The sequence below is a fragment of the Scardinius erythrophthalmus genome (assembly GCF_964197995.2).
Source record: "Scardinius erythrophthalmus genome assembly, chromosome: 18".
Lineage (NCBI taxonomy): Eukaryota > Metazoa > Chordata > Actinopteri > Cypriniformes > Leuciscidae > Scardinius > Scardinius erythrophthalmus.
The window spans coordinates 31,175,481-31,197,681 of NC_138238.1; the positions used below are offsets into that span (position 1 = coordinate 31,175,481).

The 22,201-nt window shown below is 36.6% G+C and overlaps 4 protein-coding genes across 4 annotated transcripts; 3 read left to right on the plus strand and 1 right to left on the minus strand.

Annotated features, from left to right (window-relative positions):
• Nucleotides 1-198: 198 nt before the first annotated feature.
• Nucleotides 199-7,109, plus strand: nudt13 (nudix (nucleoside diphosphate linked moiety X)-type motif 13; the record flags this gene model as incomplete). Its single annotated transcript, XM_081391956.1, has 7 exons — nt 199-278; nt 1,463-1,605; nt 1,690-1,797; nt 2,205-2,311; nt 3,324-3,449; nt 4,666-5,022; nt 6,542-7,109. 7 exons carry the CDS (start codon nt 199-201, stop codon nt 6,728-6,730), a joined length of 1,110 nt encoding a protein of 369 aa, XP_081248082.1. The 3' UTR covers nt 6,731-7,109.
• Nucleotides 7,110-8,021: 912 nt separating this feature from the next.
• Nucleotides 8,022-11,757, plus strand: LOC308707229 (uncharacterized protein). Its single transcript, XM_081393504.1, has 3 exons — nt 8,022-8,188; nt 8,272-8,434; nt 11,183-11,757. The coding sequence occupies exons 1-3, from the start codon at nt 8,044-8,046 to the stop codon at nt 11,598-11,600; spliced, it is 726 nt and encodes a 241-aa protein (XP_081249630.1). The 5' UTR covers nt 8,022-8,043; the 3' UTR covers nt 11,601-11,757.
• dnajc9 (DnaJ (Hsp40) homolog, subfamily C, member 9) lies at nt 11,748-16,511 on the minus strand. The gene is made up of 6 exons (XM_081393503.1): nt 16,351-16,511; nt 15,918-16,093; nt 13,842-13,982; nt 13,509-13,763; nt 13,344-13,427; nt 11,748-12,207 (listed from the first exon to the last, which is right to left on the minus strand). Exons 2-6 carry the CDS (start codon nt 16,089-16,091, stop codon nt 12,103-12,105), a joined length of 759 nt encoding a protein of 252 aa, XP_081249629.1. The 5' UTR covers nt 16,092-16,093; nt 16,351-16,511; the 3' UTR covers nt 11,748-12,102.
• A 190-nt stretch (nt 16,512-16,701) lies between these two features.
• On the plus strand, nt 16,702-22,016 carry LOC308707231 (uncharacterized protein). The gene is made up of 5 exons (XM_081393506.1): nt 16,702-17,035; nt 18,017-18,185; nt 19,093-19,151; nt 20,201-20,300; nt 20,483-22,016. Exons 1-5 carry the CDS (start codon nt 16,844-16,846, stop codon nt 21,499-21,501), a joined length of 1,539 nt encoding a protein of 512 aa, XP_081249632.1. The 5' UTR covers nt 16,702-16,843; the 3' UTR covers nt 21,502-22,016.
• Nucleotides 22,017-22,201: the final 185 nt, after the last annotated feature.

Here is a 22,201-nt window from a genome sequence, read left to right on the forward strand (position 1 = left end):
TTCTAAATAAACAACAATAGCCCAAGTTTAGTAAAATATTTTTTTATTGAGACTATAAAAAATAATTCTGCATCCATTTTTAGGTGTGCCAGCTGCCACTGTGGGTGGCACCGGCACACCCTGGCACACCCGTGGCTACGCCACTGGTTAAAACCTTTATATTGAACACACAGGCAGAATATTGTGGACCTTTTAGACATGCTGAAGTCATTCAAGCTTCTCTTCAACTGTAACCTGGTGTTATCACGCTCCTGCTCTGGATATGTGTCTCGAACGAGGTCTGTCTTTTTTAAATACTACAACATAAAATAGAATGCTATTTTTGGAGTTAATATAATGGATTAAGATAAACCTGATTACATTATTAGTTTTAATCGAATATTATTTGAATGAATCTCACAAACTTGTCAAGACATGTCCACGTTGTATTTCACATCAAAAGGAAAAAAATAAATTATACATTATATATTCCATTAAAAATAAATAAATAAAGACTATTTCTAAGAATCTGCAGTTACATTTGTATAATTGTTTTTTTATTTTTATTTTTTAATCCCATGAGTTTATAGTGCAAACTGTCCTAAAACAGTTTTTTTTTTTTTTCTGTATAGATTTTTTGGGTGAATGGCCTAATTAACATGAATTAAAAATTCATGAAACATTGATTGGCTTGATTTCATGTGCTGTTTTTGGTATTAACTGGTATTAATTATAAAGTTTTACCTTATAATAATTCCCAGCATGAATTTTGGAGAAATATTGCTCAAGAAATTGTTTCTTAAAGGGTTAATTCACCCAAAAATTTAAATTCTCACCCTCATGTCGTTACAAACCTGTAAGTCTTTCGTTCATCTTCGGAACACAAATTAATATATTTTTGATGAAATCTGAGAGCTTTCTGTTCCTCCATAGACAGCTACACAACTACCAAGAGATCTTAAAACTAATCCTTATGAATTGAGTGGTTTAGTCCAAATTGTCTGAAGAGACTCGATCGCTTTATATGATGAACAAATTTAATTTATGCTTTTAGTCACATATAAACATTTATCACGTGAGAACAAACCTCATTAGTTCTTGCTGAAGCTCAAACGTGCTGCGTAACACGAGAATGAACCTCATTGGTTCTCGCACGTCAAGCGAACATGCTTGAGCTTCCGTTTACCACAACTGATGTGTGAGTTGATGAATGTTTGTGAATAAAAGCCTAAACTAAATCTGTTCATCATATAAAGAGATCGAGTCTCTTCAGAATTTTTTTACTAAACCTCTCAATTCATATGGATTAGTTTTTATGATCTCTTAATGAACGTTTTGAAGCGTCAGAGTGGTAGTTGCGTAGCTGTCTATGGAAAGCTCTCAGATTTCATCAAAAAATATCTTCATTTGTGTTCCGAAGATGAACGAAAGTCTTACGGGTTTGGAACAGCATGAGGGTGAGAAATAACATATTCATGTTTAGGTACCTTATGAGACTAAGAGAGGATGATGAGGCATGTCGAGAAGCACTGAGGTCTGGGAACTTTCTTCTGTATCATAAGCTTGCTCCTCTACTGCAGAAGACCAACAGCGGCGTTTACAAACTGGCATGTCTGAAAACCTCAGGTCTCAATTCAACACCACTCTTCCATAACATAAATGAAAAGTTTTTGGGTTTAAGTTTGTATGTTTGTATGCCAATTCCTCTAGATTTGGAACACGTACTGGAGAAGGTTGGAAAGGACAAACACTTTGTTAACGAATCTTTTCTTCTGGGATGCACTGACAAGAGTGAACCACAATTCTCACTAGAAGTGGGTCAGTCAATACAGCCATTACTACACAATACTAGGAAAATATTTTAAAGCTGAACACACTGCAACTGAAAAAAAATATCACTATAAAATTTCAATTGCATTTATGAAAAAGTTGCATTCGTTTACAGTACATTGCTTTGGTTTTGCAGTTTTGCTCTACAGTTTGAGATACAGGAACACTATAGGAATGGGAATGGGAAGTGTTTGATTGTTCCTGGAATTTCCATGACACTTTAAGTTCTTATTTCAATTATATTCTATAAGTTTTCCAGGCCAGGAAAACAACATTCATATTTTCAGGTTTTCTGTGACCATGTGAACCCTATACAGTACACTTTATATTACTGCATGATACACTATTTATAGATATACATTATATATCATCTCATGGAGATTTCTTCTCTATAGGTGATTTAGACCGCAGTGCATTGGAACAGGAGTGTAGAGGAATGTTTGTGGACCTCAGGAAAGCTTTCTTCATGTTAACTGGACCAGAGTCTGCTCTAGCAGCCAAAGTATGTACTAAGTTTCTAAATGATCAATAATGCTACTGCATTGTAACCGCTTTGAAACGTCATGTTTTGAGCCAGATGATATGTGATTTCAGAAAACATGGGGTAAGTAAGCAGGTTGCAGGTTCAATCACAGGTATCATCCATGAACTGACTAATGAACTTGATCCCACTCCCTCTCTGTCCCCATTACTACTTTAGGCAATAGTTGTTGTTAAACTGGATATTTACAATTTCTAAAGTGGTAACGTGAATGGTGTTTGCTTGCACAAATTCAAGCAAACGACAGGAAGTCGTGATGTTGGAAGTTAACCTGACAATCCCTAGTATGAACACTAATATGGCGTGATGTAGCCATGTTTAGCTCAATTGATTCTTAAAGGTTGTGCTGTGTAACTGGCAAATCTTATGTATTATGTGTATTTCTTTTCAACTGTTTGTGGGGTGTTTGTCGGTTGTTACATGAACTATGAATACTGACATATCTTACTGAAGTCTGCATGAAATGAAAATACACAATTATTTTTCGAAACGCTTTATTGATCTTATTGTGAACAATTCATCCATGCGTATGTTTCATTTCTTTTGACCTCATCATTTTTAATCAAAATGTCATAACTGGATGTTCCGGTGAAACTACAGACTTCTTTCTGGTGACATATGCAGAAATTCTTCAATCATTTAGTTTGCTTAAACCAATCCTCTCCCCTTTTTTACGATCGACTGTAAGCTTGTATTCAAATCTGCCGTCATTCAATCAACAACTGACGCATAGAACCTAGTCCTGCCCTACATTTTTTCTATTTCTATAATCTGTTTCATTCAGATATATGTCACAATATGGAAGAAAATATCTGTTGCTGCTTCCGTTACATTTTTTTACTATACGTTATGATATGATGCCAAATAATAAAGCAAAGAGAGCTATTAAATGAATAAAGTTGGAACCATTTGTGTGGTGACACAACTAAGATGTTATCTGTATAAATCCGGTTTAATTTGGTGTTTGTTTTAGGGACAGGCTCTCCTTCGATGGCATCAGACCAATGGCTTTTGCAGTGCTACGGGGCAGCCGACTGTCAGGAACCAGTCAGGAAGTTTCAGAGTTTGCCACAGCAGTGGCGTCACCTACTACCCCAAAGTAAGCAGGGGCTTTTCATGATGTCAGACAACAGGACAACTGCCACAATATGCACATACATCTGATACAAAGGAGTTTCAGACTTTTCAAATAATTTGTTTTATCTAATTTGTTTCACTGATGCTGATTTGAGTTATATTGATATTAAAACGACCCTCTTGGTAACACTTTATTTTAAGACATGTGGTAGTTAAGCATTAACACACCTGTTGTTAATGATTAACTGACCATATAGTATAATGCCATTATATTTGGAATATTAGGCATTATTTATGCAGTAGTTAAGCATGAACATAACAGAAATTATCTTTAGTAGTATTACTGTATTGTATTACTGGTAACTTAGCCATAACTACCGGCTTATTCTGGTGAATAAACATCACTCAATAAGTACCATACAAATCAATAATTAATTTTGAATAATACTTTTCAATTAAGAAAAGGGTACAAAACTGTAAAACCAACACTTATTAAAAATAATAATTAATATTGTTGGGTGTACGTAATAGATGGTAAATCACAGAAATATAACACTATATAAATACTAAGGGCCTTAATAGACTGCTTACACTTTATTATGATGCTCCAAGAGACATTCTACTGACTATAAGTAACTTTGCAAGTACACGTCAACTTATTCTACTAACCCGAACCTAACCAAATGTCTGAAGTGGACTATCAAAATAAAGTGTAACCCTAAAATGCATTTACTGTACATTCAGTTAACCATCAATTATTGGGTTATTTCTGCTTATTTATCATTCAAATGTTTAATCTCTCAAATATTTGATGAGTTGTAAATATATGTTCAGTTAATCATAAATGACTGGTTATAGCTTAACTACTGCATAATAAATGGCTATTTGTCCAGTTAATTATCAAGTTGTGGTGTGTTAATGCTTAACTACCATATAATTATGGACCCCTTAAAATAAAGTGTTACCAAACTCTCACAGTTTAACTAATTGAATAATGGTATTTTATCGTTTTGCCAGTAGCTAAGCTAAGTAGTTATTTAGTCATTGTTTTACACTATTGTTTTGTAATGTAATTGAATGGCCACTTATTACAACCCAATCAGTTCCTGATTAATACAGTTTTTCGTTGATTATCCTGTTTCGGAGTACACTGAATTGCAAATGCTGTTTCATGTTGTCTTTTACTTGCGGTTCACACTGAGAACATTAGCATAGAGCTGTTTGTCCTTGACTTGCAGATGGCACCTGTAGTGATCGTGCTGGTGTCTGACGGGAGCAGATGTCTGCTGGCTCGCCAGGCCATGTTTCCTCCAGGCATGTACAGCGCACTCTCTGGCTTCTGTGACATGGGTGAGTCACACTTTATTACAAGCTGCTGTCCACACCATATCAGTCTGTGGGGTTATTTTACCAGCTCTGTTTTATCAAATCATTTTGCAGGAGAGTCTTTGGAGGAAGCCCTGCACAGAGAGGTGGCGGAAGAGGTGGGTCTGGAGGTGGAGAACCTACAGTATTCTGGATCACAGCACTGGCCATTCCCACAAAGCTCCTTTATGTTAGCCTGCCACGCAACTGTTAACCCAGACAAAACGCAGGTGAGACTTGGATGATGCCTTTAACTACTTATTGTTATGAACTGCTCTGAAACACAGGTTGAAGATCCATCACAGCTTTAATAAGGGAAATCCACAATCATAATCCAGATAACATGCAGAAGGTCAAAACCACAGGGCAAACAATCCAGGTCAGAGTCCATGACGCAGGCAGAAGATCAATACCATAATACAGGAACCAGGATAAAGCACTCACCCCCAATTTCCACCAGATGCGTAACAGCTGCGGAACAGCTCCGCTGCGTGACAGCTCCGTGTTCCGTCGTCCGTCAATACCCACCAGGTCCGGATTTGTTGCGGAACGGCTGCGTCCATGACTGACAGCTGAAGTCACGAGGACCCATGAGATCTCGCTAATTCACGTATGATCGCGCGATATATAGTTTCTATAAACAGAACGTTATGAGGAATGGCATATTATGACGTTTTCAAGGTGTAGTGTAGGGAAATATGATCCGCCATGATCACGGTGTATTTTATTTAGAAAATTAACCGGATCTTTTATTTTGTTTTGGTTTGTTCTGTTTTTTTGCTTGACTTCCTGTCCTGCGCATTCTGCCCTGTAGTGCTGCGTAGCTCTCCGGCATCCGGCAAAAATAGAAGCTCTGCGTATCTGCTCCGGAGGGCTGCGGATCGCCGGAGTCGGAACGCAGCTGTACCGCATTCAGTGGAAATACACTCATTGACTTTAATGGAAACCTATTGACTCCGCCGCCGTGCCGGAGCCGTAATGCAGCCGGTGGAAATTGGGGGTTAGAATTTGCAAAGCAAGAGTGAAAACACAGGGCTTATATTGGCAGGGCTTAACAAGCTAATCACACACAGCTGAACCTAATCACAACACAATGAGTCCAGGCAAAGGGTTATGGGAATTGAAGTTCATGATGAGATAGTCCAGAAGTCGCTCTCTGGTGGAGATTTTGGGCATAACAGTCCAAACACATAAATTCTATTATTAAAACAACTGTATAAAGAAAGAGTTACTATCACAAAACTTGTCAAGAAGATTTACATGTGATATTTTACCCCAAAATCAAAAGAAAACTATTTTGGTGGGGGCAAAAATGTATTTATGGCAACAGACACATTTCATTTGTTTATTATATTTAAGTTTTATTCACACATAATTGTGTTGCTTTTGTTTTTACTTTAAGTTATTAATATATTAGCTTATATCTTTTAGCCTGCGGGTGCTTAATTGTAAAGAAAATGTCAATGCAAAAAAAAAAAAAAAAAAGAAGTTTTCTCTATGCTATTTTTTATTTTCAAGTGAAATTAGTAAAATGTTTTGGTAAAATGTATTTTCTGTCAATTATAGAACTCTGTGTCAATGAGAATTGGTTCAGTTATTAAAATGTGAATAAAGTGGATAAATACTATTTTGATACCCTGGAAAACAATCTAGCATATCCAAATAAATGTTAATGCGTTTAATTTAAAACAGCACAGTAGAGGCTTTGCTGTTTTATAACCTTTACCTGCTTTAACTGTTCATGGATAGGTGAATATAGACAAGGCAGAACTTGAGGATGCTCGCTGGTTCACTTTTGAAGAAATAACAGAAGCACTACAGAAACCTCCACGCAACCCTAAAGGAGAGCCACCTGTGTTCTGGGTCCCACCTCCTTACGCCATAGCCAATCAGCTCATTCGGGAATGGGCCAATCAGCAACAGCTATCAAGAAAATGACATGGACTAAAGTAACATGCAACTATATGCATTGGATCTAGGAACTTAAAGAAAAAAATAGACATGAAAACCTGAACAAAATGTATTTGCTGTTATAACCACAAGACATTGAGGTGGACTACTTGTGAAAGGATCTTCAGTAATATTCAAAGAAGGACTTTAATTATACTTGTTCTGAATTTTTTTTACAAATTGAGAATAATTATAGAATGAGAAGATAATTATCATTGTATAATGATTTCATAACATGAAATATATTTGTAAATGTTGATGGATTGCATCTGAATTACGAAAACTGCACATCTACCTCAAATAGTATTAATCAGTTATACACTGTAACAGTTTTTTCAAAAAAATTACTGTTATATATTTTATTACAATAAAGAGAATACCAGGAAATAGTGACATACTACATTTCACAATAGAATTGTCCCTAAAAAGGGTTGAACAACATTATAGTCACACCAAGAGTAAATATTAATCTAATATTTTCAGTGAAATAAGGATAAGTAGAAAAATGCATTCCTGTGTTTTTACACTGAGGGACAAAATTCATCTGATGACAATTTTCCCTTTGGTACCTCTTGCAATTTTTTTAATTTTTTAAACCAAGGGTCAAAATTTGGTAAAACAAGTTCTCAGTTATTGGAAGTGAAAATCAATTTGTATATTTTTATGTAACACATGTGTATGATTAGGCCTGCATTCTTAGAAAAGGTCTAGAAACATACTGAAGCCAAAGGCAAAATCTGAACATATTCTAGAGTAAATCAGAAGATGCCTAAAATATAACTAGCTATGACCTGTGCTGTGTATAAACATTATCATAAGAGCCGACACAAAGTCAATTCAAGATGGGTTGTCATATTGGGAGAATTATGTTACCAATGTCGAATGAAAAAAGTTACTGTGGATTTGAGTCTCAAAATTCCAATAACTAATAAAGTAAAAGTTTGGTTTAAATCACTGTGAAGATTTTATGCAGTAAAAGCATATTAAATAAAAAATATTAAAAAGGGAGAATATTTTTGCAAGACTGTTATATTGTTTTCAAGGATGTGCTATTTAGTCATTTAACTTTTAAATGTAGTAATCAAACATACATTATGTATTTGAAATGTATATTAACATACATCCTCCTGTTGCGTTCTAGTTTGTTTCGTTGACTGACCTCAACCTCAACCTCAACCCAGGGGGAATAAACTCACCGACCAATCAGATTCATTTTATTGCACCACGTGAACAATCCCGCCTCTCCTGAACACTTGGTGGCGCCGAAGCACTAAATCCTGTACTAATTCGTTAGAAGAAGAATGGTAGTCAAGATGGACGCGGAGCTCTTGTTGTTTTTGGTTTCTGAGAACAAGGAATTATTTGATAAAAACCACAACGAGTACAAAAATACGAAGCGGAAAGAAGTGCTCTGGCAAGGAATAGCAGACAAAATGGGAGTCGATGGTGAGTTTTATTTGTGTAGCTTGCTATGTAGCGTTACTGTCAGCGCGTTAACAAGCTTCATCTATGGCTGTGTGTTTGTGCAGTGGAAGAGGTGAAAGCTAAATGGAAAAATCTAAGAGACACATACACAAGAAAAAAGCGACTGGAGCAGGATGGTAGTCGGAGTGGACGGGCAGCTAAGAAAAAGAAGCAATGGAAATATATGCGAGTGATGGACTTTCTCGATCCCTCCACAGAACACAGAAGGTATTCGAGTGTATTTTGTATGAAGCCTGTCTTGCACCTACAACTATTACTATTTTATCAGTGCTTGAACAGTTTGAAAAGTTTCCATTTATTTCACTAAATGTTCAGTATTCAAAATCCAACTGACAGCGGTGACGTTATTGTAACATTATGTACAGTTGTGCTATTGGTCCTTTCTTTCTTAAAATATTTATATACTGGATCCTGATTGGTTCTTTCTTTCTTGCTTCATTTGCATAGCAAATTGTGTAGTCTTTCAGTACATTGGCGGTATTAAAGGGATAGTTCACCCAAAGGTGAAATTGTCATTTACTCACCCTCATGTCATTTTAAACCCAGCGTAACACAAATTAAGAGAGAGATTTCCGTTCCTCCATAGACAGCTATGCAACTTCTGTGACGCTTCAAAAAGTTCATTAAGACATCGTAAAACTATTCCATATGAATTTAGCGGATTAGTCCAAATTTTCTGAAGAGACATGACAGCTTTATATGATGAACAGATTTAATTAAGGCTTTTATTCACATATAAACATTCATCAATTCACACATCTGTGGTAAACAGAAGCTCAAGCATGCTTGCTTGATGTGCGAGAATCAGTGAGGTTCATTCTCGTGTTACGCAGCACGTTTGAGCTTCCGCATGGACCAATGAGGTTCATTCTCGTGTTACACAGCACGTTTGAGCTTCCGCATGGACCAATGAGGTTCATTCTCGTGTTACACAGCACATTTGAGCTTCCGCATGGACCAATGAGGTTCATTCTCGTGTGACGCAGCACGTTTGAGCTTCCGCATGGACCAATGAGGTTCATTCTCGTGTTACGCAGCACGTTTGAGCTTCCGCATGGACCAATGAGGTTCATTCTCGTGTTGCGCAGCACGTTTGAGCTTCCGCATGAACCAGTGAGGTTTGTTCTCCTGCGTTGAGCTTTTGTTTACAGTAGCCTATGTGATTAAAAACCTAAATTCAATCTGTTGTTCATCATATAAAGCAATCATGTCTCCTTAGAAAATTTGGACCAAACCACTTAATTCATATGGATTAGTTCTACAGTCTCTGTATGAACTTTTTGATGTGTCAAAGTGGTAGTTTTGTAGCTGTCAATGGAGGGACAGAAAGCTCTCAGATTTCATTAAAAATATCTTCATTTGTGTTCCGAAGATGAACGAAAGTCTTACAGGTTTGTAACGGCATGAGGGTGAGTAAAATGATGAAGTTTCATTTTTGGGTGAATTAACCCTTTAAGCTATGTTCAAAATAGCATATTATCATATTACTCATACTATTTCTGCTGTATAATACACTTTTTATAGTAAGTGATTTTCTAAACGCAGAGCAGACTGCAATACAATGCATGCAACCTCCTATTCCAGTGTGACCAATGTATTCTGTATGTATAACTGTATGTATTATTTTATTGTACTGGCAAGAATTTTCATTTTCGTATAAAATTGAAAAATATTAAACTTTTATAAATGAAATGCATTTTAATTTGGAGATGACAATTGGATGCTGCTTACAGATTTAAACACATTTTATAGTACATGAAAGATTAGTAAACTAATAACTCGACTTGTTTACATATATATAACTATAGAGTTCTAATTCTATGAGTATAGAATAGTTGTGATATTGTTTCTTTTTTCTTAAATGATTTACATATTGGATTTGATTGGTTCTTTTGTCATCTTTCACTACCTTAAAGGCTCTGGTATTTTTACCAGATATTTTTATTATTACTAAAAATAGCATATTACCAAACTGATCATACTATTTCAGCAGTATAGTAAGTACACTTTATAGTAAGGGAATTTTTCTGAACTCAGAGCACACTGCATTGAATAATTCATCCATTAATTCAATACACAGACTTGTCACAAATTGATCTTTTTTTCTTATTAGATTGAACTGGCTAGAATTCAGATATTTTATTATAAAACTGAATTACTTTTTTGTAAATAAAATATTTTTTTATTTTTCCAATGATAGTGTATACTGCATAAAATACTATTCCTCCCCGAACATAACTGTCACATTACTTAAGTGTAATAAAAGCATGAATTCCATGTTTTTTGTAGTGTGCACTATTATATAAACTTGATGTAAAACATTTTTCTGAAGTCTTGATCTTCTTGACTATATCAGACAATTAAAATCGCAACGTTATTTGTTTATACGCAGATTTTTGTCAGTTTAATCACACCCATCTGTTACAGTGTGCTTTTTTTGTGTTACAGAAATAAACATGTAAAAATGTTCTGATTCAAGTTTACCTGCCAATTATTCTTCTATTTATTTAATCAAGTAAAATCCTTTAATCTTTGGGAAACGGTGGGAAATTTGAATTTTAGGGTTTACACGGCAACGATGTGCAAAAAACGGAAAGGTTTTTCGTGTACAGAATGAAAACATTGTCAAAACGATCCCTGTTCACACAGATCCGTCACTTTATAAAGAAACCCTACTTGCCTTCAGACTGAACTCGTAATACGCATGACGTCACCATTTTCACAAATTCCTGTTTACACTGATGTAACGGTATTGTTTTTAAAAACTTAGAAACCAGTTTGTGTTTTTAGGTAGAACTGAAATGAATAGCCAAAAATCATAAAAAGTGTGTAGGGTAAATGTCCCCTTAATTTCCTTTACATTTTAGCAATGGGTTGTATCATGCATCTGTTCTGTGTTGTAATGAAGCATCCAAAACCTCATGGTTATTCACAGTGGTTTTTACTGGTGTACAGTGTTATTTTGGACAGCATTCCCGGCAAAATCGAGGATGACGAGCCAGATGAAGACAGCGGGGCCGAACCAGCCAGCACCAGTACGGGAACGTCCGTGACAAGCCCAGGAGCTATCCGATCTGGCATTGTAAAGAGAAGGCGATCAGAGACACTAGAGCTGTTGGAGAGGTATTTGGCCTCTAAAGACTCAAGAGACCGAGAGAAAGACGAACAACAGCAAGATGAAGTCGATTTATTTCTTCGGAGCTTAGCACCCGCGTTAAGACGCTTACCTGCTTCAAAGCAGTCCTTTGTGAAGCTTCAGATCCAAAAAATACTCCATGACGCAGAGTTTGGACAGCCGAGCTTTCCTCAGATTTCCTCAGTATCACCAAGTAATCAGTTGTTACTACAGTGTAGTGTTGTAAAACCCAGTTGAAATACTTTTTTATTGAAAATAAATGTCACTTTAAAAGAGTGATTTCGTGCTGGTTCTTTTGTATTTCTAATGTTGAGTGTTGTAGTCTTCATGCATAAAAAGGTTAAGTATATAAATAGATTTGTCAAAACAAAAACTGAAACCTTAGACTTTCATACTGATCAAAACAAGTTTATTATACTCCGATGATCTGCTTGAACAATAATACATCCAACACTACAAAACCATGGAACGGGAAAACATATATACAAAACAACACTTACATTCTCATTTGTTTCACAAGCTGGTATGAGCATGAAAACACGGAGCAGATTCACACTAATCTAATGCACTGTAATAAATGGATGAGAGTGTGTGTTAACTGTTGTTATTCTGGTGTCTTATGGCTATCAAATGGTCAGTATCCATTATAAAGTGTCCTTTGATTTTTAATGTACATTTCTAGATTAGATCACAAGATAAATGATAACATTTGGTAGAAATAGCCCAGTCTGATGAAACTTTACTTTTTCTTGCCCTTCTTTCCCGCTGCTGGTTTCTTGCAATATTTAGCCTCCAGATCTGAGATGAGAGAGTTGAATCCACTTTCTTTGGACTTTTGTCTTTGCTAAATAGAAAACAATTGTCAGGATACATTTTTATTATAATTTTTTATTCATGCTTCTTAACAGGTGGTGACTTGAACACATCTGATAGTAGCAGAAAAAACACCCCACACACAAATAAATATACTGTGTATATTATAGAATACAATTATATTAATGAGTATGATTATGCAGCATAGTTAAAAATGATTTCTAATAAATGAGATGTAATTAAATACATTTTTAGATGATTTCACATCAGTCAAAACAGCTGAAAAATCAAATATAATATGATTTAATTGTTTATCACTTTTGACCAATAGGTGGTGCTGTTACCAAATTGATGTGTGGTCAATGTGAGGTGACAATTGTCAATATGCCGAAGCTTTGCTGAGTTACAGCCTCAGAATCAGCTTGGCATGATTCTGGGCAAACCGTTCAGAAGTTATAAGCAATAATAGCCATTTTCATATATCCTGACCAGTAGGTGGCGCTATGCCAAAACACTGCAAGTAACCTCAGGTCATGCTTACGATGAGCTGTACCAAGATTCGTCTTAATACGCTAAAGCGTTGCGGAGATACAGCTTTCGATGTGCCCTTCGATAAATTTGTTTGCACATTATGGTTTATGAAAAAGCTTTTAAAAACATTTTGCCAGGGCGGTCTAAAGATGATGTGAGGTAATTTTGGTGAAAACTGGACGAACCGTCTGGAATGAGTTCCAAAAAGTACAATAAAAATCGGTAAAGTTCAAAGGTTGTTAGCATTAACATAAGTGCAACTTTGGACAGCTGGTGGCACTCATGCGGATTAGAGACTCAAATTGCTCTGGTTATTATTCAGACTGTCCTCTATCTGTGTGCCAAATTTCACAACTTTTTACCATACGGTTCTACAGGCAGCCATAGACTTGAGCGGAAGAAAGCTAACTGAGACCTTTGATGCTTGTCTCCTAAATATATTAAAATACAAAATGGTCATTTTAAATAATATTCAATAAAAAAATTCCTGTTTTACTGCACGCTTGATCAAATAAATGGTAGCATAAAAGATCTTACCAACCCAAAAATGTAAAACTAGCATAGTTTTGAAAGATTGATTTTCAGACATTTAGCAGATTACAGCAGCTTCGGTTACATCTCAATTGTTTTTTTTACCTTTATCATAGCAACCAGGCTGTCCTCACTGTTCAAGCCCATCTCCTTCTGCATTTCCTCTGCCTCCTTGCGCTCTTTTTCTGCCTAGAAAGACAGGATAACACATTAAAAGGGCTTAAATCCTTTTTCTTATTAAAACTTCAAAGCGGTCAAGTGAGTCAGCACCTTTCTTTTGCGGTTGTTCTTCTTTTTGACACTCTCGTGAGTGAAGGCTTGGTAGGCCGGCACCTCTTCAGCATCAATGGCTTGCTGTAGAGCATCTCGGACTCGTGGCTCATCTTCAGAAGTACAGCACAAGGCGGACTCCATGATCAGATCCATGTCGCCTTCATGTTGTTGGTACAGTCTCTTTAAGTCTTCTACCTCTTCATCAGAGCCTTTATACTGCTTCTCAAAGTCCAAGATCTCTTGCAATGTGATCTACGACAGAGAAGTATGACAATCTTTTTAGCAACTTCCTTTGGAAAAACCAACATATAAAACAAGCACATGAAATACCTTGGGAAACAATCTTCTCCAGTGCTCCTCCCAATTGCGATCTTGATCAAGAGAGTCTGAATCTTCGTCCACTATTCCCTGTTCATCATAGACCGCCCTTTGGTCCTTGTCAGCCAACACTGCATAAACCTTTCCCAAGACCTGTGGAAATGATGAAAATGTTATGTTTAAAGGGGTCATATAATGGTACATGCACTTTTACAAGTTGATTGCACTGATATGTCTGTTGGCAGTGCCTGTACACAACCATCCTATCATGATAAAAATCCATCCAGTGGTTTTGTTTTAATCTCCTTATATGTTTGACCCTCTCTGAAATCAAGCCGTTCGATATTGTGACGTCATAAGATCGTACGCCCCTCCCGCTATTGTGATTGACAGCCGTGTTTCAACACAAGACCCGCCCTGAGCAAGCTGTGACAGCCGTCGTCATAGTAGTCCGCCATTGTTGATATGCTGGAGTAGAATGGCGTCTAAGCGATTGTGGTGTTCAGTTCTTAGATGTAATAAGGAACAAAGCAGTCATTTGGATGTTCCTAAATCCGAGCCGTTGAAGAAACAGTGGCTGAGTTTTGTTTTTGAAGCGATATGCCCAAAGGATTGACGCGGGGATTCCCTCACGGGGATTCCCCACGATCGTCTGTGCTTTCATGTTTGCGCGAATCATTTCACACCAGACAGCTTCACAAACGAGAAAAAACGGATCGGTACCAACGTGTTCCTGCTGAACCTCCAGAAGATGTGAGTGTAATGTTTTATTAACCTTTATATTAGTATTTATATTAATCTTTGCAAATTTGCAAACCTTGCTGCAGGCTTCACAATGAATGCGTCTAAGGTTTACACTCAGGGTACATTACGGCATGTTTTCTATGTACGACGTTCTCAATATAATTCATAATCCCACGTTTATAACTAATAACACGTGGTTATTGTGTTAGATACGGTCAGAGAATGTCTAATACGGTGTACCCACAGAACAGAGGGGCGGGGTGAGCAAAGCTCATTATCATTTAAAGACACATGCACTGAAACGGCGTGCTGAAAACAGAGCTGTTTTTGACCAGGTAAAATTAGTGTTTTCTTACAATACTAATGAGAATTTTTAATTAAAGTATATTAGAAACTTTTAATTTAGACCCTAAAGAATCATATTAGCTTGTACAAAAATGGCATTATATGACCCCTTTAAGGATGTATTTATTAGATGACATTTTAAATTTAACCTGGTTGTACTCCTCTGTCACTTGACCGAATTCTTTTTTTTTTTACGTAATCGGAATTGTATGAAACTTTGTGACTTTTAGGGCACTTGCTAGTGAACACAAAAAATGTGACATGTTTAAAAAAGACCAAATTGTCTAAAAAAAAATTAAAAATGACCGCCATAGGAATGGCGCAATGGGAAATACTAAAATAATTTATCTACGTGTAGGGCTGTCAAAAGATTAATCGCGATTAATCGCATCCAAAATAAAAGTTTGTTTAAATAATATATGTGTGTGTACTGTGTATAATTAAATTTGTATATATAAATACACACACATGCTTGTATATATTTAAGAAAAATGTGTAATTTATATATAAAAAAATTATATTTATATATAATATAAATTATATATAAATATATACAGAATATGTATGCAAATATTTCTTAAATATATACATGCATGTGTGTGTATTTATATATACAAAATAATTATACAGAGTACACACACATATATTATGTAAACACAAACTTTTATTTTGGATGCGATTAATCGCGATTAATCTTTTGACAGCCCTACTTGTTACACCATGGCATTATGTATGAATATAATTCTTCTGATGGCTTTAAAGGCCCATTCACACCAAAAAAGATAACTGTGACGATAACGATACATTTCTGATTGTTCTAAATGTAAAAAAGCAGTTCACACCACAGTATAACAACACAGAGACACGGTATTGTTGGAATTTTGTGGGTCACCTCTTGCAGGGCTCCCACCTACAGTAATCATTCATTAGACCATTAAACAAGGTTCTGAAAGATTATTGGGCAGTATTATAGTGTAGCATTAGAGAAACAGTGGTTACCTGAAACTTGGTGGTGGCCAACTCATCACCAGGAGCTCTGTCTGGATGAACCTGCAGAGAGACTTTATAATAGCCGCGTCTGATCTCGGAGTCAGATGCTTCTTTGCAAACACCCAGAACTTCAAACAGATCAGAGGTCTTGAAGAGCTCCTCACACTGCTCCAGTAAACCCATGACTGTGTGAGAGAGAAAACACACACCAAATCACCCACTGACATGTAAACTACAAAACAATGCCTAGCATACAAAAGAATGCATGCGACTTATTTTAACGTGACAGGTTATCACAAAAACCGTATGCTTAGAAGTTTTCTAGACAAATACAATTGTCCAGAAATATGGATTTGACAAACTCTCTTGTATCTACCTCATCTTACAAAAACAACAGTTAACGTTAGCTGAAAGCAACTCAACGTTTTATTAACGGTCTTACCGGAAACGTTGACAACTGACAGCGAACAGAAACTTGCTCGAATGTGGCAGATAGAGTTTAACAACTAAATGCTTTCAGCACACGGCAGCATAGGCTTACCCTAGGCAACAACAGGTCGCGCCAAAATTTTGGCGCGTTGTGTTCACGTCACAAAACGTCATGACGTAGAACAGCGCTTGGTTAAATTTAATATTCATAAGTATACATTTACCAAACAAAGATCTATCTTTTTTTTCTTTTGCTATCCAAGTAATTTGAAACTACATAGATACTATAATGAGAAAAAAAGAAGAAGATTATAACAGCCAACAATTGACTTTTATTATGCATTCTAGGACCCGGATTGTAATTGTCGCACGCTGTTGTACTTCCGTGTACTACAGCCACTGTTTCCAAAAGTATGTTTACAATCGTTTGCTCACTTTAACGAGCTCCAAGTAAGCACAGGGCTACAGCGCGACTTCCAGGGGTGTGAGTTTTGGTTTCAGGCAGAATGTCTCGCTGTGTTGCGTTACAGACGCATCTGGCGTCCGTGGTGGAGGCGTTAGTTCACGCCGCGATCGCAGAAATGTACAAACTAATGGAAGAGGAGAGACTGTCACTATTCATTAGTGATATTGCCAGCGATCAGTGTGAAGACGAGGAGACTGGGTCAAGAATGAAGAGGGGAAAGGAGGAGAGAATGGTGAGATTGTAAGATGATGCTGTTTAGAGATCTGCGGCCTGTAACCTTAAACATGCGACGCGTTCAAAGCCATAGAAGCGCATGTGTGCATATAGTATAAAGATCAGTGCACAGTTAGCGCAAGTCTCAACGCACGTGAACGCATCACCATATCAAAGTTTTCTTTCTTGGGGGATATTACCATATGATATCTATGGATATTACTATATTACTGTTTATTATAAATTATTTACCCACGGACATCATTATTTAAATACAAATGAATAAATAATGTGCCTTTGTCATCTTTAATCAAAATAGCATCCCCTCCTCCTTGCAACGACATCTCATCTCTTCTCTGATGACGTGTTTACTGGCGGGAGGGCGGGGCAACCTGTCACTCACATGAGAACGATCCAACAGTATTACACCAAGCGCCCAGAGATAGAATTCATGACGATACAGTATTCTTTAACTGAAATATGGCACTTAAATTTAAGACATAGTTCATTAATACTCAAGTTGACCATTATAATTAAACAGCTGACCAACTAATAATATATTAGACTCAATCCAATGTCTAAAAATATATATAGTATTGATTTGTTTTTGTTATTAGGAAAAATAAAAAAATAAATTTCAACTCTTCTACTTCTCGCAATGAATAAAAAAAATAATAAAGGGTTCTTGAGACGTATCTCACAAACAGTTTGAGAAGTCGCCTTTTTTTTTTTTTTACTCTGTGACAGAAACAAGCTTCCGTACATTAATAGAGACAATCTAGTTTGATAATAGCAAATAATAAATAAAAATTGTTGGAATTAACAAAAACTTTTTTCTTTTCTTTTTTTTTTTTTAAATCAGTTGACAAGGCTGAAGATTTTGAAACTGACTAAGTAGAATGAACTGGCTAAAAGTCTTTAAAAATGGCCAAATAGTGCCTAATTAATCAGCTGGTATATTGGTCTATTACTATTAATTTGTAATTATTTATTCTTTCAGAAGCAGTTTGCATCAGTCATGGAAGTATTGGGCAATGAGGCTCTTGGGAAAATAATCAAACTCGTTGATGAAACCAAATTTCTGTTGGACCTGGAGTGTAAAACGTTTTCAGGCAAGAGGGCAAAATGTCCCGGCAGTATCTTGAACATTCTGTCTGTTGGAGGACTTGGTAAGAAATCACATTCACAGTCTTCATAGGCATAAAGTATTATTACATTTCTGTCCAAGGGTGTATCACTTAAAGGGTTAGTTCACCCAAAAATGAAAATTATGTCATTAATGACTCACCCTCATGTCGTTCCAAGCCCGTAAGACCTCCGTTCATCTTCGGAACACAGTTTAAGATATTTTAGATTTAGTCCGAGAGCTTTCTGTTCCTCCATTGAAAGTCAATTGTTGGCATACTGTCCATGTCCAGAAAGGCAATAAAGACATCATCAAAGTAGTCCATGTGACATCAGTGGCTCAATCTTAAGTTTATCAAGCGACAAGAATACTTTTTGTGCGCAAAAAGTAAACAAAAATAACGACTTTATTCCACTATTCATTTCCTTCTTTCTGGGCCTCGAGTGAGTTCACATAGTGTTTTTGCGTAGCGCGTCTGTGTTGTACGTCACACGCATCACACATGACCAGCGTCGGCCAATAGTGAGCCTACGTGTGACATACAACACAGACGCGCTACGCAAAAACACTACGTGCAATAGCTCGAGGCCCAGAGAGAAGGAAATGAATAGTGGAATAAAGTCGTTATTTTTGTTTACTTTTTGCGCACAAAAAGTATTCTCGTCGCTTGATAAACTTAAGATTGAGCCACTGATGTCACATGGACTACTTTGATGATGTCTGTACTGCCTTTCTGGACATGGACAGTATGCCGTCCATTGACTTTCAATGGATGAACAGAAAGCTCTCGGACTAAATCTAAAATATCTTAAACTGTGTTCCGAAGATGAACGGAGGTCTTACGGGCTTGGAACGACATGAGGGTGAGTCATTAATGACATAATTTTCATTTTTGGGTGAACTAACCCTTTAATATCTTTTTTTTTTTTTTTCATCATTGTACATTTTAGAAGAGGAACATTCTTATGATGGAAGTGCAAGAATCCTGGAGACAAGAACAAGAAATGAGGTAAACTGAACAACATGTACATCAAGGCTATTTAGCTTAATTTACCAAAATATAAAAATAAGGGCATGTGGGCGAGCCAGAATATTTTATCAACGGAAATCTACTATCAACAGAACACTGTTGTGGAATGTGAGCTTATAAAACAGTCAAAATGTCATTCTTTTTCACTAAAACTATATTGTATCTTCTCATTAATGAGTGAACATTAAAGTTCTAAATGCTAATGTGTTAATACTATGGGATTACTACATTTTCCCCCTTTTAATTAATAAAAAGGTTGAGAAATTCTTTGAAATTTCAAATATTACCAGAACTACAGCAAAACCACTGTGGTACAAGAACAATTTTTTTTTTTTTTTCAATATGCATAACAATTTATATTTGAATGTATCGTGAGTTTACAAGAACACATGAACTGATAATAACCTGTATTGACTCCATTGGAATGAATGGAAATGGAACTGTTGCTGATGCTGCTCAAAAACAGTCAAATTTATGAAGCCTAGATTTTCTTTTTCTAACAAAACAGCATAATTAAACATAAATATTACTCCAGAATGTTTTTTTATATACTATAAATAAACTTTCACTCTCCAATTAAAAAGACAATCAACAGCCTGAATCTGCAATGCTTCATTAAAAGGTGGCAGCAGAGTGAAATGTTGACTTCTCTTTTTTCAACTCTTTCTTTTTTTAAATTTAGACTGTTTGGTCTTTGAACTTTTGCTCTGTTGTTCGTTAGATTAGCTTTAGCTTGGTTTACAGGAATAGGAAAAATTCTGTCATCATTTAGTAATCCTTACGCCTTATGATCTGTGGAACACAAAAATAACTTTTCTTGAAGAATATCCTGAAAAAGTAGTGCGTTTGATTCAGTCTTTATGCAGTAAAATTGAATTTTGTGGGTAAAATTTTGCTTCTAACTCATTCAACAATACATTTTCATAAAACCATGAAATAGAAACTGATATAAGTCTATAAGAGAAAAGTCACTGAATTGCTCTGCTATTTTATGATTGATTAAATACATAACTACTTTATTCTGGCAGTCTGATGAGGCCACAGAAGAACGTCCAGAATCCCCGCTGACGTTGGCTGTGACGATCAGAAATGAATTTGGAAAAGTTGACTTGAAGTCCATCAGTAGTGGTACGTTAATAATGTTAATTTACAAATGAACGAGACAGTCTGTCTAATGAATCGGTCCAAAAGTTAGCAATCTTATGAATAACATGCTGAATCCAATATTTATCAACCAAAAAAAGTGCCAAAATATTTTTTGCTGTAATAAACAGATATTTAGCCAATGATTTTGATTGCTCTCCTGTCAGGTCACTTCAACACTTCTTCAGAAGACAGAGTTGCATCTGTTCTGCAAGAAGACAGCAGTGAAGATCCTCAAGACGCCGTTACTCTCTTTGGAAAGAGATCCTTTATTTGTTCCGAGTGCGGCAAGAGTTTCTCTTCTCAAAGCAACCTCAAATCACATCAGCGCATTCACACTGGAGAAAAGCCCTTCGGCTGTGTCCTCTGTGGCAAGGCTTTCGCCCACAAGCAGAGTCTGTCTGACCACCATCGAGTCCACTCAGGAGAAAAGCCATTTGTTTGCAAAGTCTGCGGCAAATGCTTCGGGAAAGCCGCGCATCTCAAAACCCACGAAATAATCCACACGGGCGAAAAGCCGTTCAGCTGCAACGTTTGCGGGAAAAGATTCAACATTGCTCAAAATCTTGCCAGGCACCAACTCACCCATACAGGTGAAAAGGAGTTTCGATGTTCAATATGTCAGAAAAGCTTCACACGGGCCATCACGCTAAAAACGCATCAACTCATCCACACGGGTCAGAAACCGTACTCCTGCGTGTCTTGCGGGAAGGCGTTCCGCCACGCCGTCAACCTTAAAAACCACGAGCGCATCCACACGGACCAGCGGCCGTTTAGCTGTGAGCTGTGTGGCAAGACCTTCCGCCAGGCTGTCAACCTGAAAATCCACAAACGGATCCACACGGGGGAGAAACCTTTCAGCTGCAAGGAGTGTGGGAAGAGCTTCAGTCAGCAGAGCAGCCTCATTTCACACGGACGCACTCACTCCGGAGAGAAACCCTTCGGCTGCAATTACTGCGATAAGTGGTTTAACAATACGAACAGTCTGAAGCTGCACCAGAGGGTCCACACCGGCGAGAAGCCGTACAACTGTGAGTATTGTGGCAAGTGTTTCAGTCAAGGTAGTCACCTGCGTACTCACAAACGCCACGTGCACGGAGGGGGGAAGCAGTACATCTGCGATAAATGCGGAAAGAGATACGCAGATCCTCGTAATCTCAAATTGCACAAATGCGTTTATGCTTAAACGTGGGGTGTAGGTGATCACATTTGAGAGCCCATTTTTCTTTGGTTTATAAATTATTGGTGAAGATAGCTACAATCACATAGCACCATTTTATTTCAAATTAATATTATATTTTGTACCTTTCTTTACATGACGATCCTAATTGAAAAAGCTCTTTATATGCCAGTCATATTTATGTTTGATGGAACACAAGATAGTTATCAGAACCACAGACAGACAATAATGATATCTACAGTTCTGATCATCTATAACCCCTGATATTGACGCCTTATGCAAAAGATACCAATGTTAATTATTTATTTTATAATTATTATATTTGTCTAATTCTAATTAGTTATTATTTACAGCTACAGATGTTTAAAACCTTTATTAAGACAAACTATTTAAAGCATAAGATGGCATCCATATGGTCAAGTACTTTATTACTGTTGTTGCCCTGTTTTCTGTCAAATAATTTATATTTGATTCATGAAAATGTTGCCAAATACAGTTTTCAATAAAACATTGTTATTGAAGATATTGTGTATTGAGTACCTTCATCTGCCTTTAATTATAAATTATAATGCATTATGTTTGTGAAGACTGCAAAAACAGGAGAACTTAGTTTATTGCTGCATAGTCTGCAAGTATTTTTGGTATGGAAACTACAGGTTTGCTCAGATTGTGATTTTGGGCTCATTTGGTGTCAATTAACACATTC